The sequence below is a fragment of the Dama dama genome, chromosome 22 (assembly GCF_033118175.1).
Source record: "Dama dama isolate Ldn47 chromosome 22, ASM3311817v1, whole genome shotgun sequence".
NCBI lineage: Eukaryota > Metazoa > Chordata > Mammalia > Artiodactyla > Cervidae > Dama > Dama dama.
In genome coordinates, this window is record NC_083702.1 from 28261826 (window position 1) to 28278128 (window position 16303).

The 16303-nt window shown below is 37.4% G+C and overlaps 1 protein-coding gene across 1 annotated transcript in view; it reads right to left on the minus strand.

Annotated features, from left to right (window-relative positions):
- The window catches only part of PLCZ1 (phospholipase C zeta 1), a 98112-nt gene that overhangs the window by 5091 nt on the left and 76718 nt on the right, over positions 1-16303 (minus strand). The window contains exons 5-11 of the mRNA XM_061124128.1: positions 15471-15620; positions 14803-14919; positions 14662-14727; positions 13253-13400; positions 7286-7402; positions 5998-6170; positions 264-387 (exon numbers count right to left, since the gene is read on the minus strand). Coding sequence (XP_060980111.1) covers positions 264-387; positions 5998-6170; positions 7286-7402; positions 13253-13400; positions 14662-14727; positions 14803-14919; positions 15471-15620 — 895 coding nt within the window. The remainder of the gene's footprint in view (positions 1-263; positions 388-5997; positions 6171-7285; positions 7403-13252; positions 13401-14661; positions 14728-14802; positions 14920-15470; positions 15621-16303) is intronic.

Below are 16303 nucleotides of genomic sequence, written 5' to 3' on the forward strand. Positions count from 1 at the left end.
AAAAAGGAAGTAAAAATGGAAAAAACACTACTTCTTCAGGTCAGATACATTTTTGTTATCTGTAATTGAAACTATACCTAACCAACATTAAGTCATTATCAAATTGTTTTTGCTGCATATAATACTTTGGTCATCTTGAACGCAATGCAAAAGGTTTGCCTTATGAAAAATAAATATGTATCAAAACTCTATCAATACATAACTTTTAAGCTTTCCAACATGAAATCTAATAGACTGATCAATAAAATATATTAGGAGCTCACCATTTTTTTTAATTACACGACTCTGCTGCTTCATTTGATCATTTGGAACCCCAAATATTTCTACAATCACTAGGGTATCAGCTTTGTTTTGATAACTGGGAGGCAACTGGATACCACTGATAAGCTGCACAAAAATAAGTAAATTCAAGAATTCAGCAAAACAAACTGTATCACAGCTTACTTTCAAAATAAAATGTTCTCCAAAAATTATGATGAAATAAGTCAAGTCCCACCAAAAAACTGAACATAGAAAACAGTGCAAATCTTAAATTTTAGTCCTTTATGAGTTAAATTTAAACTTAACTATCAAAAGATTACCAAATTATTCCGTTTGACCCAGATGTGATTATAGTAGAATCCACATTTTCCAATATTTATGGTTGAACATATATTTTTATTCTAATAGCATTTGTTATGATTGTTATAAAGCAATGTTTAAAAATATTATGACCCCCCTTCTGCTATAATACAGACTGAGCACTCCGATAACTTGAACTATTTTCAAATCTATATAGTCTAAAAACAAAAGAAAAAATGGAAACTATAAATATTACTTCTGAAATGTACAAAAAAGCACCACATAATTTCCTATGATAGCATTTTCTGACAATATAATTTATATGTTTGTATAAATTATCATGAATTTCTAACTTACCCATTGTTGCCTATATTATCATAAATCACCTGAGTTTGAAATATCAATTATTTCATATATGCATATCTTAGGGATTGAATAGCAGAAAATGTTTAACAAAGTAATTAATAATAATTTTACTTCACCTTCTATTATTCAAGGTAACTGTTTTAAGTACAGATTTGTTTTAATTTAAGGAAAAAAGAAATAATGTTGTTAAAGTGCTGCACTCAATATGCCAGAAAATCTGGAAAACTCAGCAGAGGCCACAGGACTGGAAAAGGTCAGTTTTCATTCCAATCCCAAAGAAAGGCAATGCCAAAGAATGCTCAAACTACCGCAAAACTGCACTCATCTCACATGCCAGTAATGTGCAAAATTCTCCAAGCCAGGCTTCAACAGTACATGAACCATGAACTTCTGGATGTTCAAGCTGGTTTTAGAAAAGGCAGAAGAACTGGAGATCAAATTGCCAACATCCACTGAATCATCGAAAAAGCAAGAGAGTTCCAGAAAAACATCTACTTCTCCTTTATTGACTATGCCAAAGCCTTTGACTGTGTAGATCACAATAAACTGTGGAAATTTCTGAAAGAGATGGGAATACCAGACCACCTGACCTGCCTCTTGAGAAACCTGCATGCAGATCAGGAAGCAACAGTTAGAACTGGACATGGAACAACAGACTGTTTCCAAATAGGGAAAGGAGTACATCAAGGCTATATATTGTCACCCTGCTTATTTAACTTATATGCAGAGTACATCATGAGAAATGCTGGACTGGATGAAGCACAAGCTGGAATCAAGATTGCTGAGAAAAATATCAGTAACCTCAGATATGCAGACGACACCATCCTTATGGCAGAAAGTGAAGAAGAACTAAAGAGCCTCTTGATGAAAGTGAAAGAGGAGAGTGAAAAAGTTGGCTTAAAACTCAACATTCAGAAAACAAAGATCATGGCATCTGGTCCCATCATTTCATGGCAAACAGATGGTGAAACAGTGAGAGACTTTATTTTCTTGGGCTCCCGAATCACTGCAGATGGTGACTGTAGCCATGAAATTAAAAGACGTTTGCTCCTGGGAAGAAAAGCTATGACCAACCTAGACAGCATATTAAAAAGCAGAGACATTACTTTGCCAACAAAGGTGCATCTAGACAAAGCTATGGTTTTTCCAGAAGTCATGTATGGATGTGAGAGTTGGACTATAAAGAAAGCTGAGCACCAAAGAATTGACGCTTTTGAACTGTGGTGTTGGAGAAGACTCTTGAGAGTCCCTTGGACAGCAAGGAGATCCAACCAGTCCATCCTAAAGGAAATCAGTCCTGAATATTCATTGGAAGGACTGATGTTAAAGCTGAAACTCCAATACTTTGGCCACCTGTTGTGAAGAACTGACTGATTGGACATGGGTTTGGGTAGACTCCGGGAGTTGGTGATGGACAGGGAGGCCTTGCGTGCTACAGTCCATGGGGTCGCAAATAGCTGGACACAACTGAGCAACTGAACTGAACCAAAGGAACAAAGTCTAAATAAAAAAGAACAGCGTTTGAAGTGTACTAATTTATAAAGTGTGAAAGTGAAAGTCGCTCAGTCCTGTCCAACTCTTTGGGACCCCATGGACTATACAGTCCATGGAATTCTCTAGGCCAGAATACTGGAGTGGGTAGCCTTTCCCTTCTCCAGGGGATCTTCCCAACCCAGGGATCGAATCCAGGTCTCTCACATTGCTGGTGGATTCTTTACCAGCTGAGTCACAAGGGAAGCCCAAGAATACTGGAGTGGATAGCCTATCCCTTCTCCAGCCGATCTTCCCAACCCAGAAATCGAAGCAGGGTCACCTGCATTGCCAGCGGATTCTTTACCAACTGAGTTATCACTAATGTAGAAATTGAGACATGATTTCAATTTCTGAAGATTATAATAAAGAGGAACAAATAAATAACTGTTTGAATAAAGGGAAAAATGAAAGAAAGAAAAAGAATTAGGCCATATCCAGTAAAAGTTTATGAAAAAGAAAAAAGGAGGGAAGAGGAAAGAAAAAAGTGCCAATGTGTAATGTTTTCTTTCCTACATCCACACATTATAGCACCAACTAGAAACCAGAGTGACTGCACAAATATTTAATGATCAGCATGGAACTGGCCCAGCAACCCACTATAGTATTCTTGCTTGGAGAATTCCATGGACAGAGGAGCCTAATGGGTTACAGTCCACGGGGTCCCAAAGAGTCACACATGACAGTGACTTAACACCCATGCAAGACTATCAGTCCTCCGGACAATAAATCCTTTTCATTATGGTGTAACTCATTAAGGTGTAACTCATGACAAAAAAAAAAAAAAATGCTAAGTAATAATGATAATTGAATATGAGCACTGAAATAAAATTTAGAGATTTATTTTTCAAATTATTTGTACACTCCAATTCACAAAGCCCTTTCAGGGGCCACTGCAGAGGATGGATGTCAAGCAGACGACCCTTAGTGGTCAATCAGATAGCTCTTGCTTTCATTTGGTGGTCTTACTCAGGAGATTTTAAACTTAGGAAATGATTCCATAGTTTTTATAAGCTTTAAAATAACCAATTTAATCCAAAGTTCTCTGTTTACAGATGACAAAGAGTAAACCAGAAATGCTGAATGACTTTATCAAGGACCTAAGAAAAATAATGGCATAACTGGGTCTTCTGATTCTCAAATCATGCTCTCCACAATTTGTGCAAGTAATCACAAAGCTCCCTAGAACAATCAAAAGAAGAGGGGAAGACCCATGTGGCTATGAGAACAGCTTCCTAGGAAAATCATTAACCCAACCTCTTTCACATCATGTCACTTAAGCCCCTTTTGGAGTATAAATAGGTGGCATTTATAAACATCTGTGCATACCAGCTATTTTCCAGCTTCGCTTTTTCAAATTAACCTACATGTATTAAGCAAATACTTTGTGTCAGTTACTGTGAAGAAGGATTGAACAAAACATAGTCCTTATTTTTCAAGGACCCTCAGACAAGTTGGGGGAGAAAGACAAGTATAACAAGTAAATAATTATAACTTATGGTGTGGTAAGTGCCATAATGCATGCATGTGTAGCGTTTTATGGGCTTCCCTGGTGGCTCAGTGGTAAGAATCTGCCTACCAATGCAGGAAATGTGGGTTCGATTCCTTGGCCAGGAAGACCTCCCACAAAAGGAAATGGCAACCCACTCCAGTATTATTACCTGGGAAATTCCATGGAGAGAGGAGCCTGGTCGGCTACAGTCCACTGAATTGCCAAAGAGTTGGACACAACTGAGTGACTAAACAACAACATAGGGTGTCATGGAACAACAGAAGAAAACTTCAAAAGAAATGCAACTCAGCACAGGAAAAGGTTTCCAAAAAGAAGTGACTCTGAAAGTCTTGAAAATAATGAGTCAGAATGCAACAGGCAGATGAAGAATGGAAGTAGTAGTCCAGTCAAAGGAAATAGCATATGCAGTGCCTAGAGGTGCCATTGTGGACGAAAAAAAAGGCTTCCATATGGTTTTAGAATGGGTTAAAAGGCTGGAAGTGGTGGGAGATGAGGCTAGAGGAGTGGGACAAAGCCAGACTAAGAAAACAATCCGGAGACACAAATAAATATTAAGTAGACATGATCAGATTAGCCTCAGCAAAATCTCTCTTGTTGACTTATAGAAGATGATCAGGATGACTGAGACAGGCTACCTAAAAACCTCTTAGGAAGCCAAAGGAACAGAGGTGATGACAGGTAACAAATTCTTTAAAAAAAAGGACAGTAGCAAATGACATCAGATCAAGGGAATGAAAAAGAAACAGTTAAAGTAAGATCTACAGAAGTTAGAGATTGATAAGACATGTGATGTGAAGGAGATGTGGAAGAGAAGAATAGCTCCCAATTTTATGGCCTGAGTCAACTGAATAAATGAATTTGACTCAATTCACTGAGATTTAAATAAAATAGAAGCAATTTAACTAGGAAGGGATGTTTAGCTTTAATATTTTAAGCCTGACAGAACACTGGTAAGGATGCTAGGTGGGCTATTAAAAATAAGCCTTTAGAGTCAAAAAATGAAGTCAGATTAGCAATGTGAGCATGTTTGTGTTTGAAACCATGAAAGTGTATAAAAGAACACAAAGAGAATGTTTAGTTTGAGATGAGGATTGAGAAAAAGCCTTAGGCAACATGAATATTTTAGGGGCACATAGGGGCTACCCTGGAGAAGAGTGGCTACCCACTCTAGTACTCTTGCCTGGAGAATCCCATAGACAGAGGAGCCTGGCAGGCTCCAGTACATGGGGTCGAAAAGAGTTAGACACGACTGAGTGACTAAGCATGCAGGGGCTTCCCAGGTGGCTCAGTAGTAAAGAAAGAAAGTGAAAGTGAAGTCACTCAGTCGTGTCCGACTCTTTGAGACCCCATGGACTGTAGCCTACCAGGCTCCTCCGTTCATGGGATTTTCCAGGCAAGGGTACTGGAGTGGGTTGCCCTTTCCCTCTCCAAGTAGTAAAGAAAATACCTATCAAAAAAAAAAAAAAGAAAACACCTGTCAAACCAGGAGATGTGGGTGTAATCCCTGGGTTGGGAAGATGCCCCGGAGAAGGTAATGGAAACCCGCCCGAGTATTCTTGTCTGGGAAATCTGATGGACACATAAGCCTGGTGGGCTACAGTCCATGAGGTTGCAAAACAGACATGATTTAGTGACTAAATAACAACAAAAGAGGAACCCACAAATGAAAGTGAGAAAGAATTGCTTGGAGGCATATTGAAAAAGGAAAGAGGAAACACACAGAAGCACATCAATGAGATTTGTGTGGATTAGGAAGGGGTCTGAAAAAGTTCCTGTTTCATCCCAGCTAGTCCCTAGAACAACTAGACAAGTTCTTCTAATTAGAACAATGCAATTTTTTGAATTTTTTCATTCATGCAAAAAGGCAACAAAAAGATATGACAAGATGCTGCAATACCATCCACCTACAGTACTTGAAAAGATTAACAGAAATTTAAAAGATATTAAGGAAAATCAATGGAACTAAAAATATTAATGGGTACTATCTAGCTTATATCATAACTGAAAAAAGGTAAAAGTAATCTTACCCTTATTGTAAGTGTGAGTGGATTACCGTCTATTGGTACTTTATGTGGATTAAACTTTGTTTTTTTATCTCTTAGAAAGCGTGGTTTTAAAATATATCCAGAACAACCATTATCCAAAAATTTCCCATTTTGAAGATCCATAGGGAGACCAGGGGTCTGGAAATTTAAGGCCACTGTAAGGGAAAAGAGTACTTTGACTTTGTCAGTAAATGAGGGAATATCTAAAGAAACATAGTTAAACAGTTGAGTGAAACCTAATCATGGATTATATATCTTTGAACATTTTAACAGCAAGTGTTCACCAAATGACTCATGATGTTTAAACATTTGCTGTTGCCATGTCTACATTAACAGATGAAGGTGAGTTTCAAAACTTAATCTGTAAATTATTCTACAGCTTTTGAGTTAAAAAACCAAACTGGCACATAGCACAGATTATAGAACAGCAATGTACATGTCAGATAACATTCAGGAAATATGAGAATAAAGAAAATCACTAACATTAAATGCTGGAAGAGCTGACACCAATGTATCATAAACTTTCAAGTCTAAAGGGGTACTGTTATCATTTGAGAAGAAACTGAGGAACAGGCAGAGCGATAACTGTTGTTAAAATATACAGACAACTTCATATAGCCTGATACAGATACCGGTGGTATTCAGTACCGCCATCTGCCCCCCACTGCCCACCCTACCATCCTGGTCCCAACTGTTCCCTCTCTACAAACCTATGGGCCTTGCCACGGTTCAGTAACAGAAGAGTTAACACTTGGCACTTTCTAACTGGTTAGTCCCAGAGGCATACCAGTTGATCAGTTTGGAATAAGGAGGGTCTGACAAGGATAAAGTAACAGAGCTCATTACTCATTTTTCAGTACTATAAATTCAGAAGTGATTAAAGTACAAAAAGCACAGGTCACTTGATTTGAAGAGGCCCGTATCAAATCTTTCATGCAAAGCACTTGATCTTCACTGTCCTCTTAACGTTCATTTTCAGTTTCCTTTTCCCCTTCCGACACTTCCCATGCAAACTCTTCATGAATTTAACCTCCATGTCTATACCCTTACCTAGATTTACCTGATGCAACCCATTTAAGAATAAACTCAACTCTGGAAGTCAGTGATTCATCATTGCTTGACTCCAAAACATCCAGGGTCAAAAATTTTTCAAAGGATGCTCTTTTCATGAATATTTTATTAGTTCACAAAATGAACTTATTTTGCCTTATTTTTGCAAAAAAAAAAACATACAAAAAAACCCCAAACCTCAATATTCTATATAACATACCCATTTGACAACCTACATTCCAAAATTCTTGAGGATTAAAATTAGAAGAGTCAGCTCTTATTGCTTTGGGATATACTCTGGTAATGAACTTCCTGGTGTGAAGAATAAATTCCCTGGCTGAAAAACAAATTTATTAAAATATTGCAAAATATTTCAAATAAACTACTATGTATATATATTTATTTAATTCTACAATTTTGATGTCTACTGTCTTGGCAAAAGTATTTGCAATTCATGGAAATCAAAATAAATTCATACTTTTGTTTCATGGTGTAATTCAACTGTTATGGAAAAGTTAACAATAATTTATTTTACAATTTTATGTAATCATTCACTTGAGGAAAGAAACAACTGAATAACACATTTCTTTTTCTCACATTCAAGTTAATTTCACTTTGACATAGAGCATATAAAATTCCAAAATAAAATACCATCCATAATGGTAAATGGCGTAAATTAGCTTTAAATCTTAAGTGATTTAAATAGAATAAATAGAAATGTGTAAAAAATATATGTAGACACTTAAAGAATATGTATAGGAATTGTAAAGAAACTGAAACAGACTGTATGTAGGTATGTGTTTGACCTAGGTGACTCAGGGTACAGAGTCTGCCTGCCAATGTAAGAGATGCTGGTTCAATCCTTAGATTGGGAAGACCTCCTGGAAGAGGAAATGGCAACCCACTCGAGTGTTCTTGCCCGGGAAATCCCATGGACAGAGGAGGTCATGGGGTCCCATGGGGTCACAAAGAGCCAGACACAATTTAGTGACTAAACAAAAACCACCATTGGATACCCCTCAAATTTTTGAACACAGATTTTATATTTCTCCAACGTTTTTATTCTTTCACTGTGTAGATCCTCTTCCCACATCTATTTAGGCTAATACAGTGAGAGTCGTGGAAGAAATGGTTATTGCCTACACCCACTCTATTTGCTAGTCAAGTTTGAGCAGGATCATTGCCACTCTCATCCTGAATGCTATTCTTTTCCTAAGATGCATGGTCAGATAAAAAATTAGTTACTAAAGTTAATAGTAATAATTATAGTTGATTTAATTAATTCATTTCTAGAGGCTATACTCTCCTTGAGGAAAAGTTCATTTTGAAGCTACTCATGTATAAATGTGTTTTGTGTGTTCAACTGTTATGATTTCTTATATAGTCCTACATTTGATGTCTACCTTTCGATAAAACATGGACTCTTCTGGGTCTTAACTTTTTTCATCTACAAAGTGATAAGCGTGAATGATCACTAAATATCCTTAACCTGATTTTGTTACTTCTGAGACTTAGAAATTAAACATGCTATGTTTTCACAAATGCAATTTATGTCTATTTTAGATAAATGAGAAAATCAAATAGAAAATATAAGAAAACAACATATAATCTCATCGTTCTATTAATAACCCTGATAACCTCTTGGTATATATACTTCCATTCTTCTGACATAGGTATATACTTATGCTTCAATTGAATCTTATTGTTTACTCTGTTTTAAAAACTTCCATTTTCGACTTACTAAGAAAACATGAAAATCATTCCATTTCAATAATATTCACCTATGATATTATTTTTAGATGAATGAAAAGCATTCACATATATGAAAACTTGTTTTTGATTTTTCCTTATAATAAAATTAATGATGTTTATTATATTTTAAGAATGATGGACCTCCTTGCAGTACATCTTTGACCAATCATTAATTATATACTAGAGTCAGGCATCCTGGAACACGAACTCTAGTGGGCCTTAGGAATTATCAAGCAAAGCTAGTAGAAGTGATGGAATTCCAGTTGAGCTATCTCAAATCCTAAAAGATGATGCTGTGAAAGTGCTGCACTCAATATGCCAGCAAATCTGGAAAACTCAGCAGTGGCCAAAGGACTGGAAAAGGTCAGTTTTCATTTCAATCTCAAGGAAAGGCAATGCCAAAGAATGCTCAAACTACCATACAGTTGCACTCATCTCACACACTAGCAAAGTAATGCTCAAAACTCTCCAAGCCAGGCTTCAACAGTATGTGAACCGTGAAACTCCAGATGTTCAAATTGGATTTAGAAAAGGCAGAGGAATCAGAGATCAAATTGCCAACATCCGCTGGATCATCGTAAAAGCAAGAGAATACCAGAAAAACATCTAATTCTGCTTTATTAACTACAGCCTCTGGCTGTCTGGATCACAACAAACTGTGGAAAATTCTGAAAGAGATGGGACTAACAGACCACCTTACCTGTCTCCTGTGAAATCTGTATGCAGGTCAAGAAGCAACAGTTAGAACCAGACATGGAACAACAGACTGATTACAAACTGGGAAAGGAGTAGGTCAAGGCTGTATATTGTCACCCTGCTTATTTAACTTATATGCAGAGTACATCAGGAGAAATGCTGGACTGGATGAAGCACAAGCTGGAATCAAGATTGCCGGGAGAAATATCAATAACCTCAGATATGCAGATGACACCACCCTTATGGCAGAAAGCAAAGAAGAACTAAAGAGCCTCTTGATGAAAGTGAAAGAGGAGAGAGAAAAAGTTAGCTTAAAACTCAACACTGAGAAAACTAAGATCATGGCATCGTGTCTCATCACTTCATGGCAAATAGATGGGGAAACAGTGGAAACAGTGAAAGATGTTATTTTCTTGGGCTCCAAAATCACTGCAGATGGTGACTGCAGCCATGAAATTAAAAGACGTTTGCTCCTTGGAAGAAAAGCTATGACCAACCTAGACAACATATTAAAAAGCAGAGACATTACTTTGCCAACAAAGGTCCGTCTAGACAAAGCTATAGTTTTTCCAGTAGTCATGTATGGATGTGAGAGTTGAACTATAAAGAAAACTGAGCACCAAGAATTGATGCTTTTGAACCGTGTTGTTGGAGAAGACTCTCGAAAGTCCCTTGGACTGCAAGGAGATCCAACCAGTCAATCCTTAAGTAAATCAACTCTGAATATTCATTGGAAGGACTGATGCTGAAGCTGAAACTCCCATACTTTGGCCACCTGATGCGAAGAATTGACTCACTGGAAAAGACCCTAATGCAGGGAAAGACTGAAGGCAGGAGGAGAAGGGGACAACAGAGGATGAGATGGTTGGATGGCATCACCAACTTGATGAATATGAGTTTGAGCAAGCTCTGGGAGTTGGTGATGGACAGGGAGGCCTGGTGTGCTGCAGTCCAGGGCAGTCACAAAGAGTCGGATATGACTGAGTGACTGAACTAAACTGAACTGACTTTTAGTTCAAGAAAAGTGCTCTGTACTCTTTCCAAAGAAATGGTGATGCTACCTTTTATGACTCAACTCAGTCCCTTTTCAAATGCTGAGCAAGTGTTTAATATGATGAGAATGAGAGAATTATAACCATTTTTGCTGTGCCCAGAAGTCCCAACCACATGAACAACAACAAAACAATCCAATAGTTTGAAATGATGGACTGTAGTAAAGTAGGTCAAATTCAAACTCCATTCACAATATTTCACGGTAAAAATATACTTTATATCACAATCCAACACTACACACATACACACACAACTGTTTTATAAAATAATTCTTATGTTTCCTGCATACAATATACTCTTCTGTACTCTATTATTTAGTTCTATTCCATTCCATTTTATTATATTCCATTTCATACTATTCTATTCTTTTAACTGCCATGTAGAGCTACTGAATAGATTTTTGGTCACAAACCTCAGTTTACAACAAAAACCAAAAAGTCCTAAAATATCCAGCATGTTTCTAATAGGCATTTTGAGGAGATGAGTTAAAGCATGCCTCAAAACCCTAAAGCACCGGTGGCCAGCCCAATGAGGTTAACCACCATATATACTAGAATCTGCATTTCCAAATAGCCAGGAGCTTTTCTCAAGTTTTTTTTGCAGGTTTGCGGGTGCTGATTTTTCTGCTTCTGCATAAGATAGTAGATTGCAGTTTTTAAAAAGGATATGGCAAGTCACCTTATTCTCATTGACTGTGGAGGCCCAGCATAGGCTGCCTCAAAATGTGCCTCAGTGGCATATTGATTATTTTGGATTAAAGTTAAGCAATGGCCAGTGCAAGAGGGACACTCTCCCTCTTTTCTTTTTCTTTCAAAACAGTAAATAAATCTCTCATGTGAAAGGTACACTCCCTGTATCCGAAGGTAGGACATCCTTTCCACCAATGATAGGGAATTCAGAGCTGAGAAGCCTATAAAAATAAACCTGGTGTCTTATTTAATTACTACCCCAAGCTCAAACTATTTAGACTCTTCACTAATTTCCTGTCAGTTTCTCATACATTTGTTTCTTTGTCTGGAAAGCATAAAAGCTGCCTACTTTGGTCACTTCTTAGGGTCTCATTTCTATGAATTAAATTTTGTTTTATTTTTCTCCTGTCAATATGTCTGGCATCAATTTTATTACTAGTCCAGTCACAAGAATTCAAGAGGGGTAAGAGAGAAAAGATTTCCCCTACCAACAGACCATTCATTTTTAAGTTGATAACTGCTGTTTAGTCACTAAGTCGTGTCTGACTCTTTTGTGACCCCATGGACTGTAGCCACCAGGCTCCTCTGTCTATGGGATTTTCCAGGAAAGAACTGGAGTGGGTTGCCATTTTCTTCTCCAGGGGATTTTCCTGACCCAGGGATCAAACCTGAGTCTCCTGCTTTGGCAGCTGTATTCTTTACCACTGAGCCACCAAGGAAGCTCCAAGTTGATGATGTTCCCCACCATGTAAGTCTGAGAACAAGGCAGAGTCCACTTCCCATTCTTTTTCCCAGGCCTGACAGTCGTATCTCGGGCTGTACCACATAGAGTAACGCACCTCAGATTTAGAGTCTGGAGACAGTGAAAACAAGATTCAGAGACAAATGGCTCCTCTGTAGGCACACAGCTATCAGGCAGCCTGGTCTGAGTACCATTTTTACCTTCTTCACTTTAGAGATGCAGCTTCTACTCTATTATCTCTACCTCATAGATGCCCACTTCTGCTAGTGGTAAAGAATCCTACAAACACAGGAGACGTAAGAGACACAGGTTTGATCCCTGGGTTGGGAAGATCCCATGGAGTAGGATCTCACTCCAGTATTCTTGGCTGTAAGATTCCACGGAAAGAGGAGCCTGGGAGGCTACAGTCGCAAAGAATCAGACACAACTGAGTGACTCGGCATTCATTCATTCATAGATGTCCATAAAGCTCACCCCGGCTTCAATTTCGCTGCCATAAGCCAATCAATCTTAAGGGAAATCAACCCTGAATACTCGCTGGAAGGACTGATGCTGAAGCTGAAGCTCCAGTATTTTGGTCATCTGACGTGAACAGCTGACTCATTGGAAAAGCGCCTGATGCTGAGAAAGACTGAGGGCAGAAGAAGAGGTAATCAGAGGATGAGATGGCTGGATGGTATCACCAATGCAGTGGACGTAAATTTGGGCAAACTTTGGGAGATGGTGAGGGGTAGGGGTAGGGAGGCCTGGCATGCTGCAGTCCATGGGGTCTCAAAAGAGTCCAACACAAATGGGTCGACAATCCTTTATCATCTCCTCCCTACAGCCAGCATCACTCTTATGCTGCTAACAGAGGCATCTTTCAGAAACATACAAGGGATCATGTAACTCCTGAGATTTCAATCTTCTGCTCACTTACAAAGTTCAAGTTTCTTGTAATTTAGCTTTGCCTACCTCTGCAACCTTGTCATTCACTAATCTCTCATATAAACTGCTCACCACAGCCCCTCCCAACAAAGTGTCCATACTGGACATTCTCAAGCAAACTTTCATGACATGAGAAGTAAATTACTGGTTCAGTTCTGTGAAATAAAATGTAAAGTGACCCGAGGCACATAACCCTTTTTACAATCTGTTAAATACATTGAAATTGTATTCGAACATAGTTTTATGAACATTGTTGACCAATTTTGACATCTTAAAAGTGAATATAACTTGTTTAAACACTTCATCTATTTGAATTGTAAGAATTTACCTGCCAACTTTGTAAGTTTTCGAGCTTGGGATTCCCCAATAGAGTTGCTTTCATTAAATTGTTGATATAGATTTGAATGATGAAAACTTTTGAACTTCTCAACTTTAGTATAAATAACAAGATCAGATAGGGCCATAGATATTTTTATCTTTGTGGTGCAAACAAAAAAAAAAAAACAATAATTTCACAACTTTGCACTAATCATTTGAAAAATTCTTTTTCCAATAAGGAAAATACGCTTTCCAATCAATGATTTTAGTTTTTTCATAAGATTATACCCTCAAAAACTATTTGAATTGGGTCAATGTAAATACATTATATGATAATAGCATTTGATGTTACTTACCAGGCAATCTAAACCTAAAATCCCAATTCATGCAGTAAGTACTGAAGATGACAATTATTTCTATTTCCTTTTCCCAAAGGTCTTAGTTTAGTCTACTGAATTTTACAAGTTCAGGAATTTTAGACTATTTCCAATGTGATCTAACATTTTGGAATAACTTCTGCTGTATAGTACACTATTGTACACTTTTCCAGCCCAAAATCTATATTCTCTGCAGTTCTGTTAGCCTCTTCCAAAGTGTTTTTTTTCCTCCCCCCCAGGGAAAACATTGCCCGCCCATGCTCAATCCATGTGCTTAAGTGTCAATCATGTGAAGTGGGCGTGGCTAAGCAGAGTGCATTCCCCTGGCAACAGAAACCAATTTAGGCATGTGCGCATGCTTGGATCACAGCCAGCCTACTACTGTGATCCAAAAAGAGTTGGCTTGGGCAGCTGAAAGATAGACAGGACTTTTAGATTTGAATCTAGAAGCATGTAAAACTGAAGCTTTGCAAAGGCTTGCACCCATATCAGGAAAGTGGGGCCAAAGTTGGCAGAAAGAAAATTCTGTGGACTTTGCTTAATACACTTTAACAAATCATTCCTGAAATTAGATTCCCTTTCCTGAATGTTTCATTTCTATTGACCAGCTGAATTAATTCACATTTTATTTAAACCAGCTGAATTAGTTTTGTATTGCTTGCAACCTTGTATACCTTCCTTTGTCATGCTAACTTGTATACTTAAAATACTATATAATATAAACAGTGATTTTCTTGTCTCTGACAGTAAGCTCTCCTTCAAGGCAGAGACATTATCTTTTATACACAGCACAACGTCTAATATATAAGAAGGCCTAACATTTGTTGGCTGTAGAGAAAAAGAATTTACGAACAGCTAACATGGGGAAAGAGATAACAACTTCTAAAATTTCTTTTCCACTGCTAATTTTTCCCAAATAAATTTTAAATGAGAAACTAAAGTGATTACAAGTAGGAAAAAGATGTTTTCCTCCAAAAAGTTTTAAAAATTCTCAACTAACAAAAAAATAAAACAACTTTTCAATCACTTGTAAGATTTTCACAAAACGTTGCCTCACCTTCTTTTTCCTGAAGAGTGGGATTCTGACCACCCGTTTCGACTGTTCTTCCTTTTCAAAATCATCTCGAAAATCACCCACTGGTTCTGGTTCTTTGGCATCACTTCCATCCTCCTCTTGTTCCACCTCCTCCTCTTCTTCATATTCCTCTACCTGCCCATGCATATCAGAACCTCTCCTTTCAAGGGTTTCACGTAAGGTTCCTATTTTCTTGTTTCTAACTAATATTTTGAATTTTAATGCCTACAGAAACAATTTGAAAGAGATACAATTATACATATACAGGTAAATTTGCACTTGTCATGGTCATTGAAAAGCCTTTCATCATTTTCAATTTGCCCACAGTAGTAATATAGGTAGCTCCTTTTTCCATATTCCTAAAAACCTAATAGAAACAAAGGGATCTACCTGGTGGCTCAGAGGTAAAGAATTTGCCTGCAATGCAGGAGACCTGGGTTTGAACCCTGGTTCAGGCAGATTCCCTGCAGAAGGGAATGGCTATCCACTGCAGTATTCTTACCTGGAGAATCCCATGGACAGAGGAGCCTGGCGGGCTGCAGTCCATAGGGTTGCAAAGAGTCAGACACGACTGAGCAACTAACACCACACTAGACTATCCTTTTTATCAAAATATATTCACCTAAATGCTCATGGGCTATTTCCTAGGAACATTTCAAAGATACACCACTATAATTAAAACTAAGCATTTTTCATTAATCTCCAGCTCGGTTTCATTGGCCAATATAACAGCAGCAGGCTTTTTCTTAGCCTGAGCTTCTCAGACAAAATATTACCTCTGGTGAAGGTAGTCTGTCTGAAAAATTATCAAGCGTATATGACAGCAAGGCATCCCCAAAAGTAGCGAGCAAACTGTCGGCCATCACTTCTTGTTGGGAAGGGGAGCAGTGATTTTCTAAAGACAGCACCACTGGGTACTCAGATGCCTAAAAAAATTAACCATTACCACAGTTAATAATCAAAACTCCTCAATAACTTTAATGCAATTAAGAGATGTACTTAATTGATTTTAAAACTAACTTCTAATGTTCAGTACCTTAGCAAAATAATTATCTATTCTTTAAACTGAAAATACTTTTGAGTCTGACAAAACAGGGAACATTAAATCTGTACATAAAGGTAAATTAGTCCCAGTTGTACTTAAAATATAGGGGAAAAAACTGAAACTCCCAACAGTTTAAATAAATTTGTTAAAACTCCCCATGTTTTAAAATAAATAATAGCATATTCATATAAAGGAATGGTAAAGATCTGTCACAAAGGAAGTAGAGCTATATATACTGCTATAGAAATAAAGTATCTATGATCTAGTCTTAAGAAGAAAACCAAGTTGCCAAAAAGTAAGATTCTACATTGTTACTTTATAAAGTACATATATATGTTTTGATATTTTTTAGGAAAAACTTTAACACTGATATGTTAGACAAAATGTTAATTTTCTACTTTTTTCTATTTTAAATTCTATAATCAAAATTCACTGCATTATAATTAGAAATGAAGATAAAGATATTTCCAGGGTTTAAATAAGAAAGAATATCTAGTAAGTAAAAGCGACTTAGTGTGTGTGTGTGTGTGTGTGTGTGTGTGTGTGTGTGTGTGTGTGCATGCT